Raw genomic sequence first — 21,951 nt, 5'->3', positions numbered from 1 at the left:
TTAAGGTAGGTTACCCATCTTCCTTACTGCCATCCTGGCTAATTCCTGATGCCACAAAAATTCCTTGTAAATCTTTTTAACTGGACTTCAGCAGGTGATAAAGAATTTTTCTTTATGAAAAATACAAACTGATTTAAAATTTGTCACTTTAGAATTACACACTATGGTTGTTAGGTAATCTTAGTGCAATTCTCATGATTTATTTAACAACTTATGAATCATTACTGATAAATATTATGCATACCTCATATACTAGCTACAAGAATATTGCAACTCCATTTATATATCTTTTTTTATAATTATGATGTGAATACTCACAAGAATACTGAATTCATATCAATGTACAATATGTTAGCTAACAGGCTAATGAAAGATTCATCTCCAGAAAAATCCTACTTTAAACTGTTTAATGTGCCAGTCTTTAGTATCAACAATAATTTCTTTTCCACAATAATCAGCTGCAGAAGGTCACTTATCTGTAATATAAAACACACAAGTATTAATAATTTTTATATAAAATATCTACAACATTAATAAAAACATATATGTACTAATTTTGTTATTATTTTTATTATAAAAAATTAGTTTATCCAGACCTTTGAGCCTAATAAAGGCTCTTCATGGACTGGTTTTCAGGAATTAACCCTAGAAAAAAATTGACTTTATTTAGATAACCGGTTTTACTTAGGAAGATGCTGATTCTATTAAATAAGAAATCTTTGCCTTCAGCAAGAATGCCTTTTAATGTTGGGTTTCCAAAATATAAGCTTCTTTGATAGTTCCAAATTGGATAATCAACTAATAAGTGTTAGACAGTCATTGGTGTTTGGCATGCAACACATTTCACTGGGTCTGAATGTGGATTTGACATCAAATGACCATGTGAAAATCTAGCATGGCCTATAGGTAGTCTTGTTAATAAAACTTCTTTGGCTCTTTCTCTTTGAGATGATGGCATCCCTGAATTAATTAACTTCACTTTTTATATTCCTCAGTTTGTTTGTAGTTTGCACTGATGTCCAATCTGTTTGCCAGTCTTGATATATTAAAGCCTTGATAGAGGTTACCCAGTCTGACACTGGGGCATGTGTCATTGTTGATGGAATAGTGCAAGCTAATTTGGCAGCTGTATCTGCTCTTTCATTTACTTCAATTCCCACGTGCTGAAATCCAACATATTTTTATTAATAGTCCTGTCTGAATAAGTTGATGTAGTTTTATTTGGATTTTTTGTACAAGGTGATTTGGAGACTTGTACTTGTTTATAGCATCTATAGTACTTCTTGAGTCACTGAAAATTATGGTGGAAATTGCTCTCTTCTCAGATATTATGTCCAGTGCTATTCGTATGGCTGCGAGTTCTGCAATGTATACTGATGATATTGGGGGAAGAATTGGTTTAACTAATTTATCTTTTGAGAATGCTGAAGCTCCCACTCCAGTATTATTTTTTTATCCATCTGTATACACGTAGATCATAAGTTGATCTCCTTTTCTTCTGGTGTGCTCCAATGCACGTTGGCGGTCATCTCTGTGTTTGCCATATTTCTTTTTAGAAGATATGATAGAGCAGTATATATTTTTACTCATTTCAAAGTCCAGGGTGGTGGGAGTTCTATTGTTGGATAGAAAATTGGTGTAATATTAAGAGAATTAATTTAATATTTGGTTCTTTGTGGGAAAGAGCTAGCACTATGGTTTCCAAATCTTTTATTATAATTCAGAAAATAGGTAGCAATGGGAGTTGTTCCAGCTTGAAGGGAAAGGCCCCTATGCATGGTTATTAAGTTGCAGTGATGTTTTAGGGGTAATATACCTGCTTCTACTAACAGGGAGTTTATAGGGGATGATCGAAATGCTCCCATGCACAAGTGTATTCCTTCATGATGTAACACATCTAGTGTTTTTAATGTAGCTTCTGAGGCAGATGAATATATTGCACAATAATCTATTATAGATAGTACCGTTGCTTGGCATAACATTAGCATGGTGTAACATCCAGTTCCCCTTTTCTTCTTCTTTCCCACCATTATCCTTACATTAAGGGGTCAGTTGCCGATACACATTCTCCACTGCTTCTATCAAAGGTATCATCCTCCACTAAACCTCTTCTCTCCATATCTTCCTTCACTTTATCTTACCATCTCATTTGGTATGCTTTAATACATTTGAGGCGTGCTTTCCAGTTCAGGTGCTGATCAAACACCATTCATAGGTATTTAACATTTGTGCTGAATTTAATTTTGATTATAAAGATACAGCTCAATTGTTTGGTGTTTTAACCATCTTTTATCTTTATAGAAAATTATTGCATTTGTTTTATCTATTGAAAATTGGAATCCAAACTGAATTTGCCCAGTTGGTAATATTTGTGATGGCTGTATTGAGGATTCTTTGGGGATGTTAGTGTGCTACTTGTATGATATATGGCAAATTCATCAACATACAAGCTGTTTTTAACTCCTTTTGATACTTTTATTGTAATATCATTGATTGCTAAATCAAACAGTTAAGCTTAAGACACTGCCGTTGGGGGACTCCTTCTCCCAGTTCATAAACATTTGAATAAGAATTTTCTATTTGAATTTGGAAAGTTCTATCTGATAGAAAATTGTTTATAAAAATTTGTAAATAGCCTCTTATTCCTTCAGAGTGAAGTTTTCACATGATAATGTGTCTCCATGTTGTATCATACGCTTTTCCTATGTCAAAAAATATTGCCACTGTTAATTTTTTCTGACCAAATCCTTTTTTTATATGATCTTCTAGACAGGTTATTGGATCAAGGGTTGCTCGACCAGCTATTAATCCTGATTGTGTTGGTGTCAGAATTGAATTTCTGGGCTAAACCTGTGTCGCTCCATGAAATGTCCTTATAGCACTCATTTCTAAGGTATAAATATTGCTAAATATATCAGAGAAAAACTATATTGGTTAATACCAGGATAAACCTGGTTCGCTCACCCCTGTATTAGGGTGTCGGTATAAAACTGGGGCGAGTGATACCACTACCAGAGGTTTCCTGCCATTTAGTCTCTTCTTTTGTCAATTTCCCCTTTCAAATTAGGCGCCATACTAGCGCCATCTACCGCCCACTACCGCTACTATTAGTGCCTCGATAGCCATTCCTTTAAATAGCACTGTCGTGTACGCTTGTGTCTTTGACTGTAACGACATTATTTTAGAATAAAATGAGATGCTATAAGCGCCAGGAATCTTCGGTATCTAAGTTGAGTACTGCATTTATCAATTTATGTTTGTAAGGGTAGCGAAATTAATCATATGTATGTTTTAGTTGTATGTTACATAAACGGAGCCTAGTTTGCACCGCTCCCGAGTCAGCCATTACATACATACATCGCTAACCATAACTTTATGACGACTTCCAATTGGTCTCCTATACTAATTGTAGTCGCGTTGTTATTGATTTTGCACTCACTCGAGTTACAAAAAATTGTAGATATCCTGACGTTTTATAATAGATATCCTGGCGCGAGGATGATTCGGACTTACTTACACAAACCAAGGAGGAATCTCCTTGGTTTGGGAAGTAGGTCAGATGGATATTCCCTCCCCTGGAGAGGCTTCTCCCCTTTGATTCGTCGGATCGGGAGTTCAGCCTATCCCCCCCCTCCCCTCTTTTCCCTTGGTCTGCTTAAGGAGGATACCTCCTTCACCTTACCAGGCTGGAATTCCCTGAGGGAGGGGTGTAAGGTCCTTAGGGACCTTATTCTGTTTCATGGGCCTCCCTGGCCTACCTTGCCAGATTGTGATTGAAATCACGTCTTGGGAAGGTTAGGCTAGCCGCTCAGAGCCACCCTGGCTGTCCTGACCAGATCGTTCCGATCGAGAGAAGGTTAAGCCAGCTGCTCTTTAAACAGAATTATGTACTTATCCTCTTTATCCTTATCCCCTCTCGCGCCAGGGCTATTGTATTGCGTTTATTATCATTTAAATTATTGTATTATTGCAATCAGTGGGCAGTCGGTCTATAGACCGTCAGCCCATGTGATCGATTGGATCCACTTCTTACCGCAAGGCGTTCCACCTGGCCGGTCGTAGTGTCCAATTGATCGCGTGTGAGCCACCCCTCTAGACGCCCTCCCTCCCCCCATTTACCTTGACGGGATGACATAACTCGCTAACGCTACTTCAGGTAGCCATCCCAGTCCTATCTCCTCTTGCAGAAGGGGTGGGGGGGAGTGGTTATAGTCGGAAGGGGTACTCCTCACCTTACGTAGTAGTAGTACGATGGTACCTACCCAGACGAGCCCTGGTAAATTTCCTGGCTCGTTAGGATGGTATTAGCCACGTACTCTCTTCTTGCCTTTCCTATCCCCTGTTCCCTTTGTCCTCTATCCGTCCGCCTCGGCGGATCCGGGATCCAGCGGAGATCGTTAGTTATACAAGCACGATCCCTTTACGATCAGATTCAGGCCTAGGTTTTACCTATTCCCCTGTTTCGATCCCTTAGCTAGACCCGGGAGATAGAGAAATAGTATTGAAAAGGAACTGGGACAAGATGGAGCATAGATTCTGTGCTCCGGTACAATATTCATTTACTTATTTTATTTTAATTTGTCTTAAAATATGCTTTATGTTATCGATCGGTGTACTACACCAGGTAGTCGACCCCGCCAGGTAACCTAGAATCGAGGCATTTATTTATCCTTACCTAGCCTCTCTCCCCCGTTTTCATTTATACCTCGGCCCCCCACCCCGGTGGAGGCGGCCATGAACTAGCAGAGGCATTCTTAGTTTACTAAGAAAACCTCTCCAATGCCGACAGATTCGGGCCAAGTCTAACTTTCCCCGGTTTCGTTGGTATTAAGATTAATATATAATTAATATATATATATATATTATTACAAGACTATGAGGTGAATGCATAGCGGGGTCGGAGCTGGCAGGAGAGGATATATGAATATCTTACATAATGCATGCCGCCGCAATTTATTACGGCGACGACAATGTAGTATGCAGGTCCCACCGGAGTTACCTCCAGCGGATCTACATGTAGTGATACTCCAGTATTGATTCTAACATTACATACTCCGCCAGATACATATCCGGCGAATCCATACAAAGGTACTTATGTATCATTTTGTAATTACAGATGGTACGGTGTCAGAAGACAACCTGCACTGCAACCTGGCAGCAGCAGGGCAGACAGGAAGTATGCCGCACTCACGCAGGCTGTGCGGTCCAATGAACGACTTGTCGGTCTGGCAACCAGTTGAGAGTGAAGTCTGTTACAATTTGGTTTTGGGACTCCACTACCGAGACGGTAAGTACTAATTCATTGAATGATTAGTTCACTGAATGAGATATTGTAAATAATTGGAAAAATATGGAGATAGTTATCAATGACTTAAGATACTTTTAAAGAGCATACTGTTGAAAGTAACTATCTCTTTCAGAAGCTCCCTTATCTACCCAAATGCGGAAGTATCAGCAAAGGTACCAGTAGATTTGGCAGACACGATCGTTGCCAAGATCCACGAAGATAAACAAGCTGTACTGGCAAAGGACCTAGAAGGTTTAGAATAAGAAGTCGTTGGAGAGGTCGCAGCAATTAACCTGGACCACGAACCAATGAAGGCCGATACCCAGGATGAAGGTAGGCTATGAGAAGCAATTAGTAAATGGGCAAAAGACTACCCTTTAGCTTGTCTCATTCTTCTTTTTTATTTTAAGAGTTTACTAAGATACCTATGACTTCGAGGGATAAGCGGGGGTCGGTAATCCCTAAGGTAATCTGAAATAGTCACTCATAGGTCTATTACAAGTTCCTTCCTAGCTGAAGGCCATTTGGGAAAGTCGTTCTAGTTCGTCATCAGCCACCAAACTGGTGGCGAACTCGACAAAATCTGCCACACAGAGGCAGGTATCGAAGACAAAGGCATCTAAACCCGGATCCCAGGATCCCGGGTTTAACCCAACTTGTTTTCCAGCATGCTGAGGCAGGAGATGGGTAACCTGGCTCAGTCCAATTCTAAATAACATCACAACTCAGTTGTTCTTGAATATAAAAACATAAGGTCAGACAACAATTCCGGGCAGTACCAGACACATCCAAATTGTGTCCCTTCAAAACAATAATCCTTGGTAGTTACCAACACATGCCCCCTTCTCAGAGGGCATGCTGACGATTGAGGGCGGGGGAACCCGGCCAGTAGAGGATTTTGAGTTCCTTTCACCGGGTCTCCAATTCCCTGGTTCAGGCTATGCACGTCTGATCGAGAACGCACTGATCTGGGAAGACAAAGCGCCTAGGGAGATGTCCATCTTCCCCAGAGACCAGGCCCAATCAGCCTGGGTTCAAACCCTGGCAGATTGGGAATGCACAAATACCAAACTGACACTCCACAATAATCCCTTCACGATTTTTGTGGTACTAGACGACACTCCCAATTCGTGTACCTCTAAAATGGTAGAGATTACACTTCAGGCAACAGCAAAGGACAAATCTATACATTATATCAGAGAGACGGATTTACCAGCCGTGGTCTCTCTGTGAGGAACGTGATGTGGGGTAGACGCCCCGGCGACATTCTTGGTAGGCATATTGAACTAAAATTGTGCTACAACGCTCTTCAGCGAGCTTTTACCCAGACTCCCAGGAGCAATGGTAAAGGCAAAGTATGAAGCCAGAAGTCGCTTGACTAGGTCTATCAATTCCACCACTATATCGGAAATGACAACCTCGGTCTATACAGGTGAACCATGGTTCAAGATCCGGACAAGTCATTGCTTCACACCTTACGGTGCGAGGTATATGACTTTGCAATAGCCAGGAAGAACTGCAGAAAGCACGTCTTGCCCGATGCGTCTATTCGCCATAAACCTAATAGTCTCATCAAAGCTTAGATCTGGGGGGCCAACGTGTTCCCTGAGACCGTAGTGAACAGAATCCTGGACGAAGCAGCTAAGGTCAACCAGAGCTTGCGAGTTCGCTGGGGCTTGATCCCCAAGAGGAGATTTGAATCCTCTGGAACACAGCCCAGGGGTAAGCAGAGATTAAAGGGGTTCTAGTCTTTCTAGACGACTTAACCTCAAACAGCGGTACAAGCCGTTCCAGTAGGCCAGCTAGGTCAACCATCCACCTCAATGGTCAGCCACAACAGTCCGTGCTGCTGTAGAACCAGCCCTCTCAGCAGCACCAAAGCTCCGCTTCTTTACCTCTTCCCCGGCCGTAAGGCCTCCAATAACAGTGTATGTCACGAATACAACAGGTTCACAAGAGGTAGCCGAGCCAGAGCAACTTTCCGTAGAGCTGGCGGAAGAACTTCCGGCAAGGAAGAGACTCCACAGGAAGCTGGCGCAACCGACCTTCGACGAACCAGTGAGACTCCTCAGGTAGGAGGAAAGCGGTGCTTATTCAAGAACCGCTGGGAATCAGCACTTGGTTGCACAGCGTAGTATCAAAAGGTCGGGTATGGAGTGGGGAAGGGCCCTCCTCCATCAACCAAAATTTATCAACATCCAAATGCTGGATGAGATAAAGGACACCTAAGACTTTCTGTAGAAGAAAGTAATTACAGGTGCAAATACTCAGAATTTCAGGGACGCTTCTCCAGCGATTCCATGAAGATTCAATTAAACCAAGAGTAATATTAGACTTGTTTCATTGGAACTCATACATTCAATACGACAAGTTCCATATGCTAACTGTTTTCGCAGGAACGGACCTTACTTCCCTGTGGGGCCGTCACAACACCTATAAATCTTATAGATACTTACTATCCCGTTCCGGTAGCAAGTCACTTCCGCCTTTTCCTGGGCTTCCGCCTTTTCCTAGGCTTCAAACTAGGTACCAGGCTTACGCCTTCAAGTAAGGCCTTCTGGGCTTATCAGAGCACCCGGAATATTTACAAGATAGCGGAACAGTAGTACAATAACTGAGAACCTAAGGGATAAGCCTAGTAATCTCCTAGACGACTGGCTCATCTGAGGTATAAACGTCAAGGAATGTCTCAATGCAACCATAAGTGATAAAATTTCTGGAATTCCTAGGATTCCAAATCACAAGGAATCCCTACATACTCCGACACCATGGTTTCATTGTTTAGGAAACAATGGGACCTCAAATCACACAACTTTCGATCCCACCGGAGAAATGAAAGGAAATAGCAAGGCTGCGAGACAGTTCCTCAATGCAGACATACTTCCTGGAGGAACCAGGAAGAGTCCTAGGTTCACTCCAATTCGCGTCAGTAACAGGGACCCCACTATAAACCAACGGAAGATTATATTCCGGGTTTGGCGGAGTAGAGCGATCAGGGAATTGCAAGACAAAGTTCCTGCATCCCGTACATTTTTCAGAGAGACTCCGTCCATGGACAGAAGTCAAGAATCTGACAAAATCACCACCGGTATGGTTCCATCCGCCAAGTTTAGTGTTCCATATGGACGCTTCACTAAGCGGTTTGGGAGACTACTCCCAATATGGAAACGCTCAGGACACGTGGTCCCTAAAGCCCTGCTAGCTTCATAACAGTGTTTAGAAGCCATGGCAGTATTCAATTCTTAGTAAACTCTCCTCAGAGAGGAGCTTTCAATCAAGCCACATAAATCAAGTCATGATAACAATCTTTTCATTGACAACAATAAACAGTGGCATCTGTCAACAACTCACTTGGCAGGAGCGAGACCTTAGTGGCAGAGGCACTGTCAAGGACAACTCCGCTATAGTTGGAATAGCCCTTAGACAACAGGTCACTTAGATGGATCAGCCAACAGAATCCAGATCTCCAAGTAGGATTATTGCCACAAGAATCCAACCACAAGTTACAATATTTCATGTGACCCTCAATCGGGGACCCCATGGCCCAGGCCACGGATACCAGATAGATTGGAACATCTGGCAGAGGATTTACTTTTTCCCTCCAATAAAGCTACTAATGGATGTTCTAGACTAGCTCACATCCTTCTAAGGACGGATCGAGCTGTTAGCCCCAACGGACTCTGAGCAATTGTGACCCGTTACTAGGGGAATGGGGACTACGCCCAAGACGGACCCCCAACCCCAGACTAACACAATTAGTATAGCAAGGACAGCGGGCACTTCCTCAAGGATTCGAAGTGCTCTAACTTTATGGAGTTCATGAATTTTACGGCACAAAAGATGCCAATATGGATCCTATTAACACCTTGTTCTTAGAATCAGACAACGGAGGTCTACAGAGAGGACCACAGCTATGCGGAATCGTTTCAGTATCTGTCACGAGATTTGACAGTCCTGACTAACTTCTCCCCTAGTCCCTACGACTCCCCTTTTCTAGACAGTACGATCCTACAGTAAAAAGGCTAGCCCTTTTTCCTAAAAGACCCAAAAGTTATGACTATGAATACGAATCTGGCTGTTACATTCCCTAGGACCCTGTTTAGAAAGGGCCTACCAACTAGTATTATTACCATGACCAAATTTGCTTCAAGGAGATACTCCACTTTGGTTCTACATTACCAGATTCATAATTGCATCGATTCTGAGACCTTGTCCTAGCTAGAACAAATCATATTGTTTTTCTTCCATCCGGAGAAGTTCTAGTACAGTAGTACCTCGAGATACGAAATTAATCCGTTCCGAGGTGGCCTTCGTATAATGAGTTTTTCGTATCTTGGAACACATTTTACATGTAAAATGGCTAATCCGTTCCAAGCCCTCCAAAAACACCCCATTAAATTTCATAATAAAGCTAAATTGACCTATAAACAATGAAATACTACAACAATTTGGACCATTCAATAACTAAATTAAGAATAAAAATCCAAACCTGTAAATAAAGTGTATATTAGTGTACAAGAAATATTATTACTGTAACGTAAAATGTCGACGCTTACCTTTTGAGTGAGGCTATCTCCGAAAGTGGCGGCAGAGGAGGAGGAGGAGGACAAACGGCAGATACGTACACTTAACTTTACGAAACACATAAAAAAATGTCAAAAAACAAACTAAACTTTACAAAACACATTAACAAAACTGTAACACTTAACTTTACAAAAAACTTAAAATAAAATTTATTTTGTCTTTTTTTGATTTTTACATTTCGTTTTACTTTTTTATAGTTTACGTAATTTCAATTTCTTCACCACCGAATGGATGCCAGTCCGTTTACGGAATTTTTCGAACCACCCATGAGAAGCCTTGAACTCTGGGGTTGCCGTTGATGTCCCCTCTCCACTGTCGTCTTTGGCTTGGGCAATCAAATCGCCGAAAATAGCGCTGGCCTTCTGGCAGATTGCCGTCTCGGTTATCGTATCGCCATCGATTTCTTTGTCCTCGATCCATACAAGAAGCAGCCTTTCCATTTCATTATGCACATGGCTCCTCTTGTTGGACAAAATAGTGACGCCCTTGGAAGGTGTAGCTGCTTTGATGGCTTCTTTCTGCTTAAGGATGGCGCCTATCGTCGACGGATTTCGGCCGTATTCCTTAGCGATCACACTCAACCGCAAGCCAGCTTCATACTTTTTTATTATCTCCATTTTTGTCTCCATAGAAAGCATTCTCTTCTTTCTGTGAACTTCAGCAACTTTCTTGGGACCCATGACTCTATGTACTGTACATAATTAAGTTACGTTCTCACAACACGATAAAGTAGCACAACACGATAATACGTACGTACTGCAACGAAATCACTAACGAATTTACGTTACTAAACGAAATCGTTGGAGCGAACGAATGCCGATTGCTTACGGTAAAGTTTCGGGTGCGAAGTGGCCGAGGTAAAGCACGCCAACACGTAGTACGTATGTATAGAAGATGCATGATGGGAGGGATGCTGTCCAATTAGAGAGAAGGATTCATGGCTTGGCTAGCATCAGGAACCAATGGGAGAGCAGGAGGATGGTGGCGAGTCTACTATAACTAAGATGGCGGCGTGCGGCGCGAGTTTCAAAATTGTTATGGGGCGAATCTCGGACTTTCAGAAACCTTTCGTATCTTGAAAACTTTTCATATGTACAGCAGTAAAATTTTTCGTCTTTGCTTTCGTAACTTGGATTTTTCGTAAGTTGAGCCTTTCGTATCTCGAGGTACTACTGTATCTCCAGATCAAATTCTTGGCTTAAAACGACAATCCTCAGAGTAGGTGAGCCCCCTAGAAGATTGTCCCACTTCCACAGGATCTATTACTATGTCCAGTCAGAACTTGAGATTATTTTTAGACAGAACTTCAAATAAACTTCAGGTCCTTTATTCATTCGAGAGATGGTGGAACAGTCTCACTTAAGTAATTAAAATAACAATTCTATAATTATAGATAGGCTAACCGGAATCAATTCCACATGTACATGATGCCAGAGCAGTAGCCTTAAGAAGTATATTACGTGTGAAGATTCTCTGCATATATAAACACAGGTGAATTACTGAAAAAACAGTTTGCATCTTTATAACAGTAAGACTATGTCACTATGATATCAGAAACAATGTTTGTTTTGTTTGTTTGTATGGTGCTTTTACGTTGCATGGAACCAGTGGTTATTCAGCACCGGACCAACGGCTTTACGTGACTTCCAAACCACGTCGAGAGTGAAATTCTAATACCAGAAATACACATCTCTCACTCCTCAATGGAATGGCCCAGAATCAAACCCGTGACCACCAACCAATCACAAGCGGGCTATGTGTATTGCAACATCTATCTAAAACCTACATTGGTGAGTGGACAGATGGAATGAAATAAACTACAATAATCAACTAAACTAATCCATCCAAAAAGTAAAACTACACAGACTAAAACACAAAAATATGGTGCTCATCACATTAATGAATAACCATTCAACACATTCAATTAGTATAAGCATATAGAGATGACCACTTGCAAAAGGATAAACATAAATATAGAATATTGGTAAGTAATCAATATTGATAAAATAATCACTCCAACCGGCATCTATTTAATCTCCACTGTTATACCTAAGCTAATGGGTTAGATGCCTTCATGCATCTTTTCCATCTACATCTGCCAAAAGCATCTTCCTCTGCTAACCTCTTCTCCAAATTGTCCATCACTTTATCACAGCACCTAATCTGCCTTCCTCCCCACTTTCTACTCATAACAGGTTCCATCCCAGCTCTCTTCAACCCTTCCTCCTCACTCATCCTTACCACAAGTCAAGCCAGCTCAACCTTAACTATCTTATCCTGCCAGTAAGCTTTACAAATCCTGCACTTCTGATTTCTTTGACCAAAATCTACCTCAAGTGTTCTCAACTCTGTTCGCTCCAGCTTCTGTTCCTCCTTCCTTCTTAATTCACAGGTTTCTGAACCATACATCATAACAGGTCTGATTACAGTAATTACTATTTTATCACTCATTACACTTGCCACCTGCTTCCATTTCCTGCTTTCAACTTCAGCTTCACACCCTACCTCCTGGCTGCCGCAATTAGTTTAGGCAATATATTACAATATATTCTATGTAAAACTGGTTGATATTCACATACGAACATTTATTCTGCTGTCTCACGTTTATCATGCCCAGCTTTGTCCCCAAAGCTAAAGCTGTATAAACCTTAACTTACAGATTTATCCTATGGTGAAGTGACGTGATGTCTTGCAAACCTTATGTTTCTCAACAGTGATTCATGACACAGAGATGCTTCTTTTTCAGCTTCGAAGACACTCTCAACTTCTGCTTCACTTCGACATACCTAAAATACATAAATGAGTAATGAGAGCACTAAATAATTTATTAGCAAAGGAAAAAAAATGGGGAGATGAAAAAAATTCAATTCGATATTGTAATATTGACCCCATCAAGTCTCAAATCAAGTTTGTTTCAGACATCAGATTTCTTGTCTTGTGACAATTTTCCAGTGCTAATCTAATTTTCAAGGCATGCCAGTGATTTGAGTATAATTTTATAAAGCTCTATATTCAGAAATTATTGTACAGTAGTATAATGAAAAAATGGCAAACAACAAAAATAAGTTCAAGTGATTAACAAAACTTAGAAAAGAGCAAAAATTTATATGACATATGGTTTATTCCTATTAATACTACTCATTGCAAAGTATGCAAAATTAAATGAAAAAAAATCCATTTTTGAAAGTAAATGGTATTTTTCCTAACTATACAAACTTGAGGTCCTTTACATAAGGAATTACTTTCAGTGCCAGATGGAACTCTGTCGTAAGATTCTAATAACAAGGTAGTTAGGCAGTAACTGCTTGTCCAATAGTCGTAAGTCCCGCCCGACCGGACATAAAGATTTCACTTTGCTTTAGGCCCAGAAACAGAATGAGGGGTGGCATAAGGTGGGCTCATATGTAAAGGACCTCAGGTTTGTATAATTAGGAAAAATACAATTTACTTTCAAAAACTGTGATTTGTTCCCACACATTATACAAACCATTGGTCCTTTACATAAGGAAGACTCACTAATTGGTGGGAGGAATCTGAGTCTTGTGAACAGACTGTTATTTGCCCAACCAAGGTTCCCTCCCTGGTCGTAAGAGCAGCAGAGGGAGGGGGGCGCCTTGCCTCTGTCCAATTGATCGGAGTGAGATCACTGCAAGACCAATGGCCAGACCTCTGGACCAATTCATAAGAGGGGGGCATGCATAACCTCATATGAATAGCAAACAAGAACGAATATATAGTATTGGGTTTGTCTCTTACTGCTGTCCACTTCCCCCCTTGTTAGGGAAGGGATGGATGCGTGCGTCTATCCCTAATGAAAGGGAAAGAATGTAGCTCAGTCACATAGCTTACCTGCATCTGTCACCCTCTCCAGCATGCGACAACCGTCACTCCCTGCCCAAAGGAAGAGAGGAGAAGGAAGGAGGAAAAGAAGCCAGTCACAATCTCATTCACCCTCCATTCACACAGTTACCACAAGGACGAGATGCAACCTTGTCCCATTAGAGGAGCTGGGTAAGCTACACAACTTGTTGAGCAGCCAACACAGGTCCCAAGGAAAAAGTGTCCAAGGATCTGTGAGCAATATCCCAAAGGTAGAAGGAGGTGAAGGTAGTCTGGTTGGACCACACCCCTACCTTCAGCAACTGCAATACTGACAAGTTCTTGGGGAAAGCAACGGTAGGACCAATACATCTAACTTCGTGGGCTCTCGGATGAAAGGTACTGGTGTCAAAACTCCTTTTGAAGGGGTACATTTTTCTGATTACCTCACGAAGCCAAAAAGAAATAGTGTTCTTGGACACTTCTTTCTTGGTAACCTCGGTGCTAACAAAGAGGCGTTGACACTCAGGCCTGAGATGGTGAGTTCTTTTCAGATAGCACCATAGCACTCTAACAAGACAAAGTAGAATCTCTTCCAAATCATTACCAGTAAAGTCCTCTAGGGAGGGGATCGTAAAGGGACCGAGGGGTTCTGAGTCTTCGCTACAAAATTTGAGACAAAATAGAGCATAACCGAGCCCCATCCCTCGAGTGTTTAACATCAAAAGAGAGACCATGAAGTTCCCCTACTTTCTTTACCGATGCCAGGGCCAACAGAAAGATGGTCTTGAGGGTCAGATCCCTGTCTGACGACTACCAGAGAGCTCGTAGTTTCTATGAGTCAAACTCCTTAGGATGAGAGTTGCATCCCACTCAGGGGGCCTAAGTTCCCTGGGTGGGCAAGACCTCTTGAAGCTCTTCATAAGGAGGGATATTTCCATGGAAGAGGAAATATCCATGCCCCACAGCTTTAGGACTAAGGCCAAAGCAGCCCTATATCCCTTAACTGACAAAACAGAGAGGAGCTTCTCTTGGCAAAGAAAGACTAGGAAATCCACTACCTGCTGAAAAGTGGCTCTGAGCAGAGAGAGACCCTGTCTATGACACGAACCACAGAGGACGGACCACTTTCTCTAGTACACTGCTGCAGAGGACTGTCTGAGGTATTCTGCCATCTTTGTTGCTGCACAGCGAGAAAAGCCTCTCACTCGCAAGAGATGGCGGATAACCGCCAGCCATGAAGACACAAGGAATGTACTCCTGGCGGTACCGTTCCACGTGCGGTTGGCACAGCAGGTTGTGCCATGGGGGAATCTCTCGAAGTGCCTCGGAGAGAAGAGCCAGCAGGTCTGGATATCAAATGGCCTGAGGCCATTTGGGAGCCACCAGAATCATTGGAAGGTTGCTGGTGGCCAGCGCCGTGCTGATCACCTTGCGAATTAGACAGAACGGGGGAAAGGAGTACACTTTGAGGTTGTCCCATGGGTGTTAGTTGGCACGTGTCCTCTGCAGCTGCCCATGGGTCTGGCACGATGGAGAAGAAAACTGGAAATTTTCTGTTGTGCTGGGTGGTGAAAAGATCCACCACTGGGCATCCCCACAGGTCGCATGGCCTTTCCGCCACGTCTGGGTGTAGAGACCATTCTGTCCCAATCACCTGATTCTGGCAGCTGAGCTTGTCTGCCACTACATTCCTCTTGCCTGGAATGTACCTGGATGACAGCTCCAAGTGGGCCACGCCCACTCGTGCAACTGCACAGTCAACTGACGCAACGTGGGGGACACTAAGCCCCCGTTTGTTGAAGTATGCCACTACCATGGTGTTGTTGCTCATCAACACCACAGTGTCCCATCATACGTTCCTGAAATTCTTGGAGCGCCAGAAACGCTGCCTTGAGTTCCAGGACGTTGATGTGAAGGTGTTCGTTGTGTCAATCCCACACACCTGAAACCAGCAATTCCTCCAGATGTGTGCCCCAGCCCTCAGTCGATGCATCCGAGAACAGAATCATCTCTGGAGGGGGAGTGTGCAACTTCACTCCTATTAAGAGGTTCCTGTTGTCTAGCCACCAGGCTAAATCCTCCCTTACTTCCTCCATGAGAGGAACAATGAAGGATTGCGGATCCCAAACCTGTGACAAACACTCCTTCAGTCTCCATTGCAGAGACTGCAGGTGAAAAAGTCCATGAGGGACTAACTTCTCTAGTGACAACAGGTGACCGATCACGACTTGCCAAAGCTGAGCTGGTTCTCCCTGTCGTGACAAAAACCATTGAGCTACCTGCCTGAACCTGCTGATCCTTGAGTCTGCGGGGAAAACTCGTGCTGATACAATGTTGATCAGCATGTCCAGGTACTTTATCCTCTGCTTAGGGGAGAGATCCAACTTCTCGAAATTTATCACAATCCCCACATCACGACAAAAGTCAAGGAGGCGATCTCTGCCCTGTAGCAACTGCAAGCGATAGCTCGCCAGGACCAACCAATTGTCAAGATACCTCAAAAGATGTGTTCCGACCGAGTGGGGCCAAGCTGACACCAGTGTGAACACTTACATGAACACCTGAGGGGCGGCTGAGAGTCCGAAACATAGTGCCCTGGATTGGTACATCATCCCATTGAGGATAAAGCGTAGGTACTTCCTTGAGGACCGATGGATGGGTATTTGAAAATATGCATCCTTCAGGTCTACTGAAAGCATGAAACCATTCTCCCTGGTGGAATCGAGCACGGAACATGCCTTTTCCATCATGAACCGAGCCTGGCGAACGAATTGGTTCAAAGGAGAGAGATCTATCACCGGTCTCCAGCCCCCGTGGACTTCTCCACCAAGAAAAGCTGGCTGTAGAAACCCAGTGATGGTTCTCACATGATTTCTACAGCTCCCTTGCTCAGCATCATCTGCACTCCTTTGAGTGCTACGTCCCTGGCCAAACAGGGAACGTATGTCCGTTGATGGGCCGGATGAGAAGTGAGGGGTGGCCTCCACTCGAAGGGGAGAAGATATCCCTCCCGAAGAACATCTACTACCCAGGTCTTGGCTCCATAGTGCTGCCATGTTGCCCAATGGCTTGCCAGGCAGCCAACCCCCTTTCGGCAGCAGGTGAGGGGGAACTCTGTCCTTAGCGTTTCACCTTCTTCCCCTTACGCTTACCTCCATTCCCACGAGAGAAGGAGGGCTGAGAGGAGGGCTCGCACTCGCCTCTCGAAGTGAAGGAGGAAGACTGGGCTAGGTCTTTCCCTGTGCCGCCTTCGACAGAGAAGAAGCCTTGGGGGCAGAGGAAGAGCTAGCTTGGCTCTGAGGCCTTGCAGCAGTAGAACAAGACGGCCCAGCCATCTTCATAACTGCCTGGTGTACTAAACGGCCGCGGTCCCACACGTTGGCAGTCTGGTGGGCCAGGTAGGAGATAGCCCTACCCCCAGACTGACAAAGTCTCCTGAAAGCCAAGTCTTCTCCAGGAGCTACCGGTCACGGAGAAGCTGCGACTTTGGATACTGTGAGGGACCACAGATCCAGCCAGGAGACGGCGTGGAAGGTTGCCATAGCGGTAGACTCCAAGGCCACTGCCCCTTGCTGCATGAACCAGAGTTGCGTGGTGAGGTGGGGGGTGGGGGTTAAAGCAACGATCCAGGACCACCGTAAGATAACATGGGTCCAGCTTAGGGGTGATACCTACCCAAAGCTTACAACAAAGACTGGAATGAATAACTTCGGCAAAACCGTTCGTGCAAGTCCTAAATGGTATCCCCTGGACAAAACGATACACAATCTTCAACTGTTGTTCTACAGCTTCATGTAAATGACTACTTCATTATTATACCTAAATTGCTACGAAATGTATGAAGCTGCCACGGCCAGAACTGCTAGCTTTTACGAATCGTTTTACCAAGTTTCGCTAATTAAGAGGAAAGTCAATTCAATAAAATTGCTATCTACGAAGTTAGACGGTTCATTCAACACAAAGGCATCTATCATATAACGTCTCGAAACAAACCTTAACTACAAAACAATATTAATCGGAGATAGGTCCTCAACTTTAGCAGATTCAATATGGCCGAATCCAAACATTCAATGGAAGATACTGAACTTGGGCGATGGTTCCTTTTTCAGAAGCAATGAAGGGAACTTGTATATTAAGTTATATTAATAATATCACAAATTATTGTTTGTTTATTTTTAAATATCTACTTTATTTACTTAACTGCAATTACTACGTGTCCCATAATGTAGAACCTGGCTACATGGTGTTCATGGGACGTACCCTAATCGAATTGCCAATTTAATTTTTGAAAGTCTCACTCGTCGCAGCTATTAGACCCAGAGTTCATCTTCATGCAGCCCATGTCTTATTGATTATGTTGTAGAATTTTTCAGGCTTAACTTAAGAAGAAAGAAAAACTAATCGTTTGTAAGGCAATAATGCAAAACAATCTCTCTCTCTCTCTCTCTCTCTCTCTCTCTCTCTCTCTCTCTGATGATGTAGAATTTTTCAGGCTTAAGTATAAGAGGAAAGAAAAACTAATCGTTTGTAAGGCAATAATGCAAAACAACTCTCTCTCTCTCTCTCTCTTCTCTCTCTCTCTCGATCTTTCTCTCTCTCTCTCTCTCTCTCTCTCTGAGAAATTAAGCAGTCACAGGAGGACTTCGTGGTAAGATAAACAAATCATTTAATATTATTGTCAAACAGTGGCAGTGCTAATAAAAAGACTTGACTTCAGGGTACCCTTCATTAAATAAACCACTTATAATTAAACCCAGGATGATAATTCTGTTGTTTATTGTAACTAGATCCATAAAACGGACATTTTCATTATAGTCTATACATTTAATACAATGATTAATGTTACTGATACGTACAATAAATGCATTTGTTATGCTGTACCTGTTCCTACACTGTATTGATAATTGTTACTTGTTGATGACTTATCCAGGTCAAGCACTTCGATAGCGCTCGTTGGACCCCCCATTATCAAATTAACAGCTTATTCATCGGATGTATTTTTTAATCACACTGCAAATTCCACATTCACCGTTTGATCCTCCGTATCATAGCATCGATTAGACAAAAAGGTTTTAAGTTTATTTTTGAAAGATTTCAAATCCTCAATCTGCCTCAGTTAGAGAGGAAGTTTGTATAATCTAGGAGCTGCATATTTAAACACAGACTGAGGAAAAACTCGGCTCTGCCAACTTTAAACCATCTGTAACTAGGCTTGTAGTACTAGGTCAAGTTATTGGTTGTATAAACTGTAGTATGTCCCCCATAATAGATTTGTTTGGCTTTGTGTACAGCCCCTCCACAGGGATGATCTCTCTCTGGCGGGCCCTTGTGCGTTTTCAAAATAACTTGCTTCTTATATTTTATTTGAGAATATTGTCTTTTAGTGTTTTCTTATCAGTATCGTAGCTCCTGCAGAACAGGAGTGTATTTAGTTCTTTTTTTAATATGATTTCTTCTTGTAGGATCTTAATTCACTTCTGGCGATATTTAATGTTGTATAGTCTTGGTGCCCTATGTAGAAAACTCTCTCACTTGACTTACAATTTGTTCTAGGTTCAAATAGCCTACATGCTTCACTTGCATGTCCGATTACATACTCATTTCAGGTCCAAAGAAACTTAAGTGTATTTTAGTGCTTTAAAGAACGTAAGAAGCAATGTAAAGAATATTTGATTTATATTCTTGCTTTTACTGGAAGCCAAAATAGCTCGATTAGTGTCGGGGTTGTTCTGTCACGGTATTGTAGTCCTTTAGGGTTTAGTTACGAGTAACTCAAAAAGAAAAATAGAGTACTCAGAAGAACTAACCCAAAATGAAAAGAAAATAGATATAATGAATATAAGTGAAACCTGGTATTCCCAAGAGACTGGGAATGATGATCAAATAAAAGGGTTCCAAACTTATAGATCAGATAGAAAAAAATAGGAATCAAGGGGGAACCGCAATATATGGGAAAGACAAAAAACAAGGAAAAATATATGAGAAATATAGTAACTCAGAATGTGAACTAATAGCGGTAGAATTTGAATCTGAAAAATTGATGAACATAGTAATATATAGACCTCCTAATACTAAAGAGTTTGACTTAATAATTGAAAAATTGGATGATATATGTAGAAATCACAAGGATGGACTATTCTCCTATCTGGTGACTTCAACTTTCCTTTCGTAGAATGGAAAGAACGAATAGGAGATTGTGGTTGTACTTATACATATAAAAAAGAGAGTAATAGTAGTGCAGAAGATAAGAGGCAATTTGAAAAGCTATTAGATATGCTACTAGAATACAACATTCAACAAATAAATCACCTGCCAACAAGAAAGGAAAATACTTTAGACCTAGTATTTGTGAACGAGATGAATTATGTTAAAGAAATAATAGTTTATAATGCGAGTATTTCAGACCATAATGTCATAGAATTAACAGTTCATTCCAAAGCAAGTGAAAATAGAGATAAGCAAGAAATGAAAAAGTGGGAAGGATATGGAAAATACAACTTCTACAGTAAAAATATAAAATGGTCAGAAATTAATGAAGAATTAAACAAAGATTGGGATAACATTTTCGTAAGTGATGACATAAGGGTAAATACGGAGATATTATATAAAATATTGGAGAAAATAGTGGAAAAATATATACCGAAGAAGAAAAGTAAACATCATTCATGCATACCAAGAGACAGAAGGATCTTGTTCCAGAAAATCAGAAAGTGGAAAAAGGGTCTTGCAAAAGAAAAAAATGCATGGAAAGTTATAGAACTAAAAAGTAAGATAGAAAATGCAGAACAAAAGATTATACAATCAAAAGAAAATGAAAAACGGGACTTGGAAGAAAAAACCCTATTAAATATCAAGCAAAACCCCAAACTATTATACTCAAATGCGAAGAAGATGAATAAAAGAAGAATAGAAATAGGCCCTCTGAGAATTGAAGGGAGATTAACGAATGAAAAAAAGGAAATTTGCAACATACTGGCAGAACGATATAAGAGAGAATTCACCCCTAGAGTAGATAATGAAGATAATGATATAGAAGTAAGGGAAGAAAATAGTGAATATTTAGCTGACATAGAAATTAATGAAGCTGATATTGTGCAGGCAATTAATGAAATTAAAAATGGAGCTGCTGCAGGGCCGGATGGAGTCCCTGCTATTTTGTTAAAGAAAGTAGTTCATTCTATCGCAAAGCCACTTGCAATATTATTAAGACAAAGTGTAGATACAGGCAAGATTTATGATGAGCACAAATTAGCATATATCACCCCTACTTTCAAAAGTGGATCAAGACTAGAGGCAAGTAATTATAGGCCTGTGAGTCTAACATCACATATTATGAAAGTGTATGAAAGGGTAATGAAGAAAAATATTATGAAACATTTAATAAAAAATAATTTGTTTAATATAGGACAACACGGTTTCGTACCCGGAAAAAGTACACAAACCCAACTGTTAGTCCACCGTGAGAACATATTCAAAAATATGAAAAGCAGAAATGAAACAGATGTGGTTTATCTAGACTTTGCAAAAGCTTTTGACAAAGTAGACCATAATATATTAGCAAAGAAAATTAGAAAACACAATATCGTAGATAAAGTAGGAAGATGGTTAAAAGAATTTTTACACAACAGAAAACAGATAGTTATTGCAAACGATGAGAAATCGGATGAAACCAAGGTAATATCCGGTGTGCCACAAGGTACGGTGCTAGCTGCAATATTGTTTGTTATTATGATTGAAGACATAGACAGTAATGTTAAGGATTCGGTAGTGAGTAGTTTCGCTGATGACACAAGAATAAGTAGAGAAATTACTTGTGATGAAGATAGGAATGCTCTACAAAGAGACCTTAACAAAGTATATGATTGGGCAGAGGTAAATAGGATGGTATTTAACTCTGATAAATTTGAATCAATAAATTATGGAGACAGAGAAGGAAAGCTATATGCATATAGGGGACCTAATAATGAGACAATCACAAATAAGGAAGCAGTTAAAGACCTTGGTGTGATGATGAATAGGAACATGTTATGCAATGATCAAATAGCAATTCTGTTGGCAAAATGTAAAGCAAAAATGGGAATGTTGTTACGGCACTTCAAAACAAGAAAAGCTGAACACATGATTATGCTTTATAAAACATATGTTCGTAGTCCACTTGAATATTGCAATATGATATGGTACCCACACTATCAAAAGGAATATTGCACAAATCGAGTGTACAAAGGGGTCCTTTACAGCTAGAATAGAAGAAGTTAAGG

At 41.3% G+C, this 21,951-nt stretch overlaps 1 protein-coding gene across 2 annotated transcripts in view; it reads right to left on the bottom strand.

Annotated features, from left to right (window-relative positions):
* Positions 1–380: 380 nt before the first annotated feature.
* The window catches only part of LOC135219322 (transforming growth factor beta regulator 1-like), a gene marked incomplete in the record, with an annotated part of 249,284 nt that continues 227,713 nt past the window's right edge, over positions 381–21,951 (bottom strand). For both annotated transcript variants that reach the window (XM_064255988.1, XM_064255987.1), the window contains 2 exon segments: positions 381–476; positions 12,529–12,657. In XM_064255988.1, coding sequence (XP_064112058.1) covers positions 12,538–12,657 — 120 coding nt within the window.

The sequence above is a fragment of the Macrobrachium nipponense genome, chromosome 1, assembly GCF_015104395.2.
Source record: "Macrobrachium nipponense isolate FS-2020 chromosome 1, ASM1510439v2, whole genome shotgun sequence".
NCBI classification, from domain to species: Eukaryota; Metazoa; Arthropoda; class Malacostraca; order Decapoda; family Palaemonidae; genus Macrobrachium; species Macrobrachium nipponense.
The sequence above is the reverse complement of the archived record's forward strand: the minus strand, read 5'-3'. Positions and strand labels throughout refer to the sequence as shown.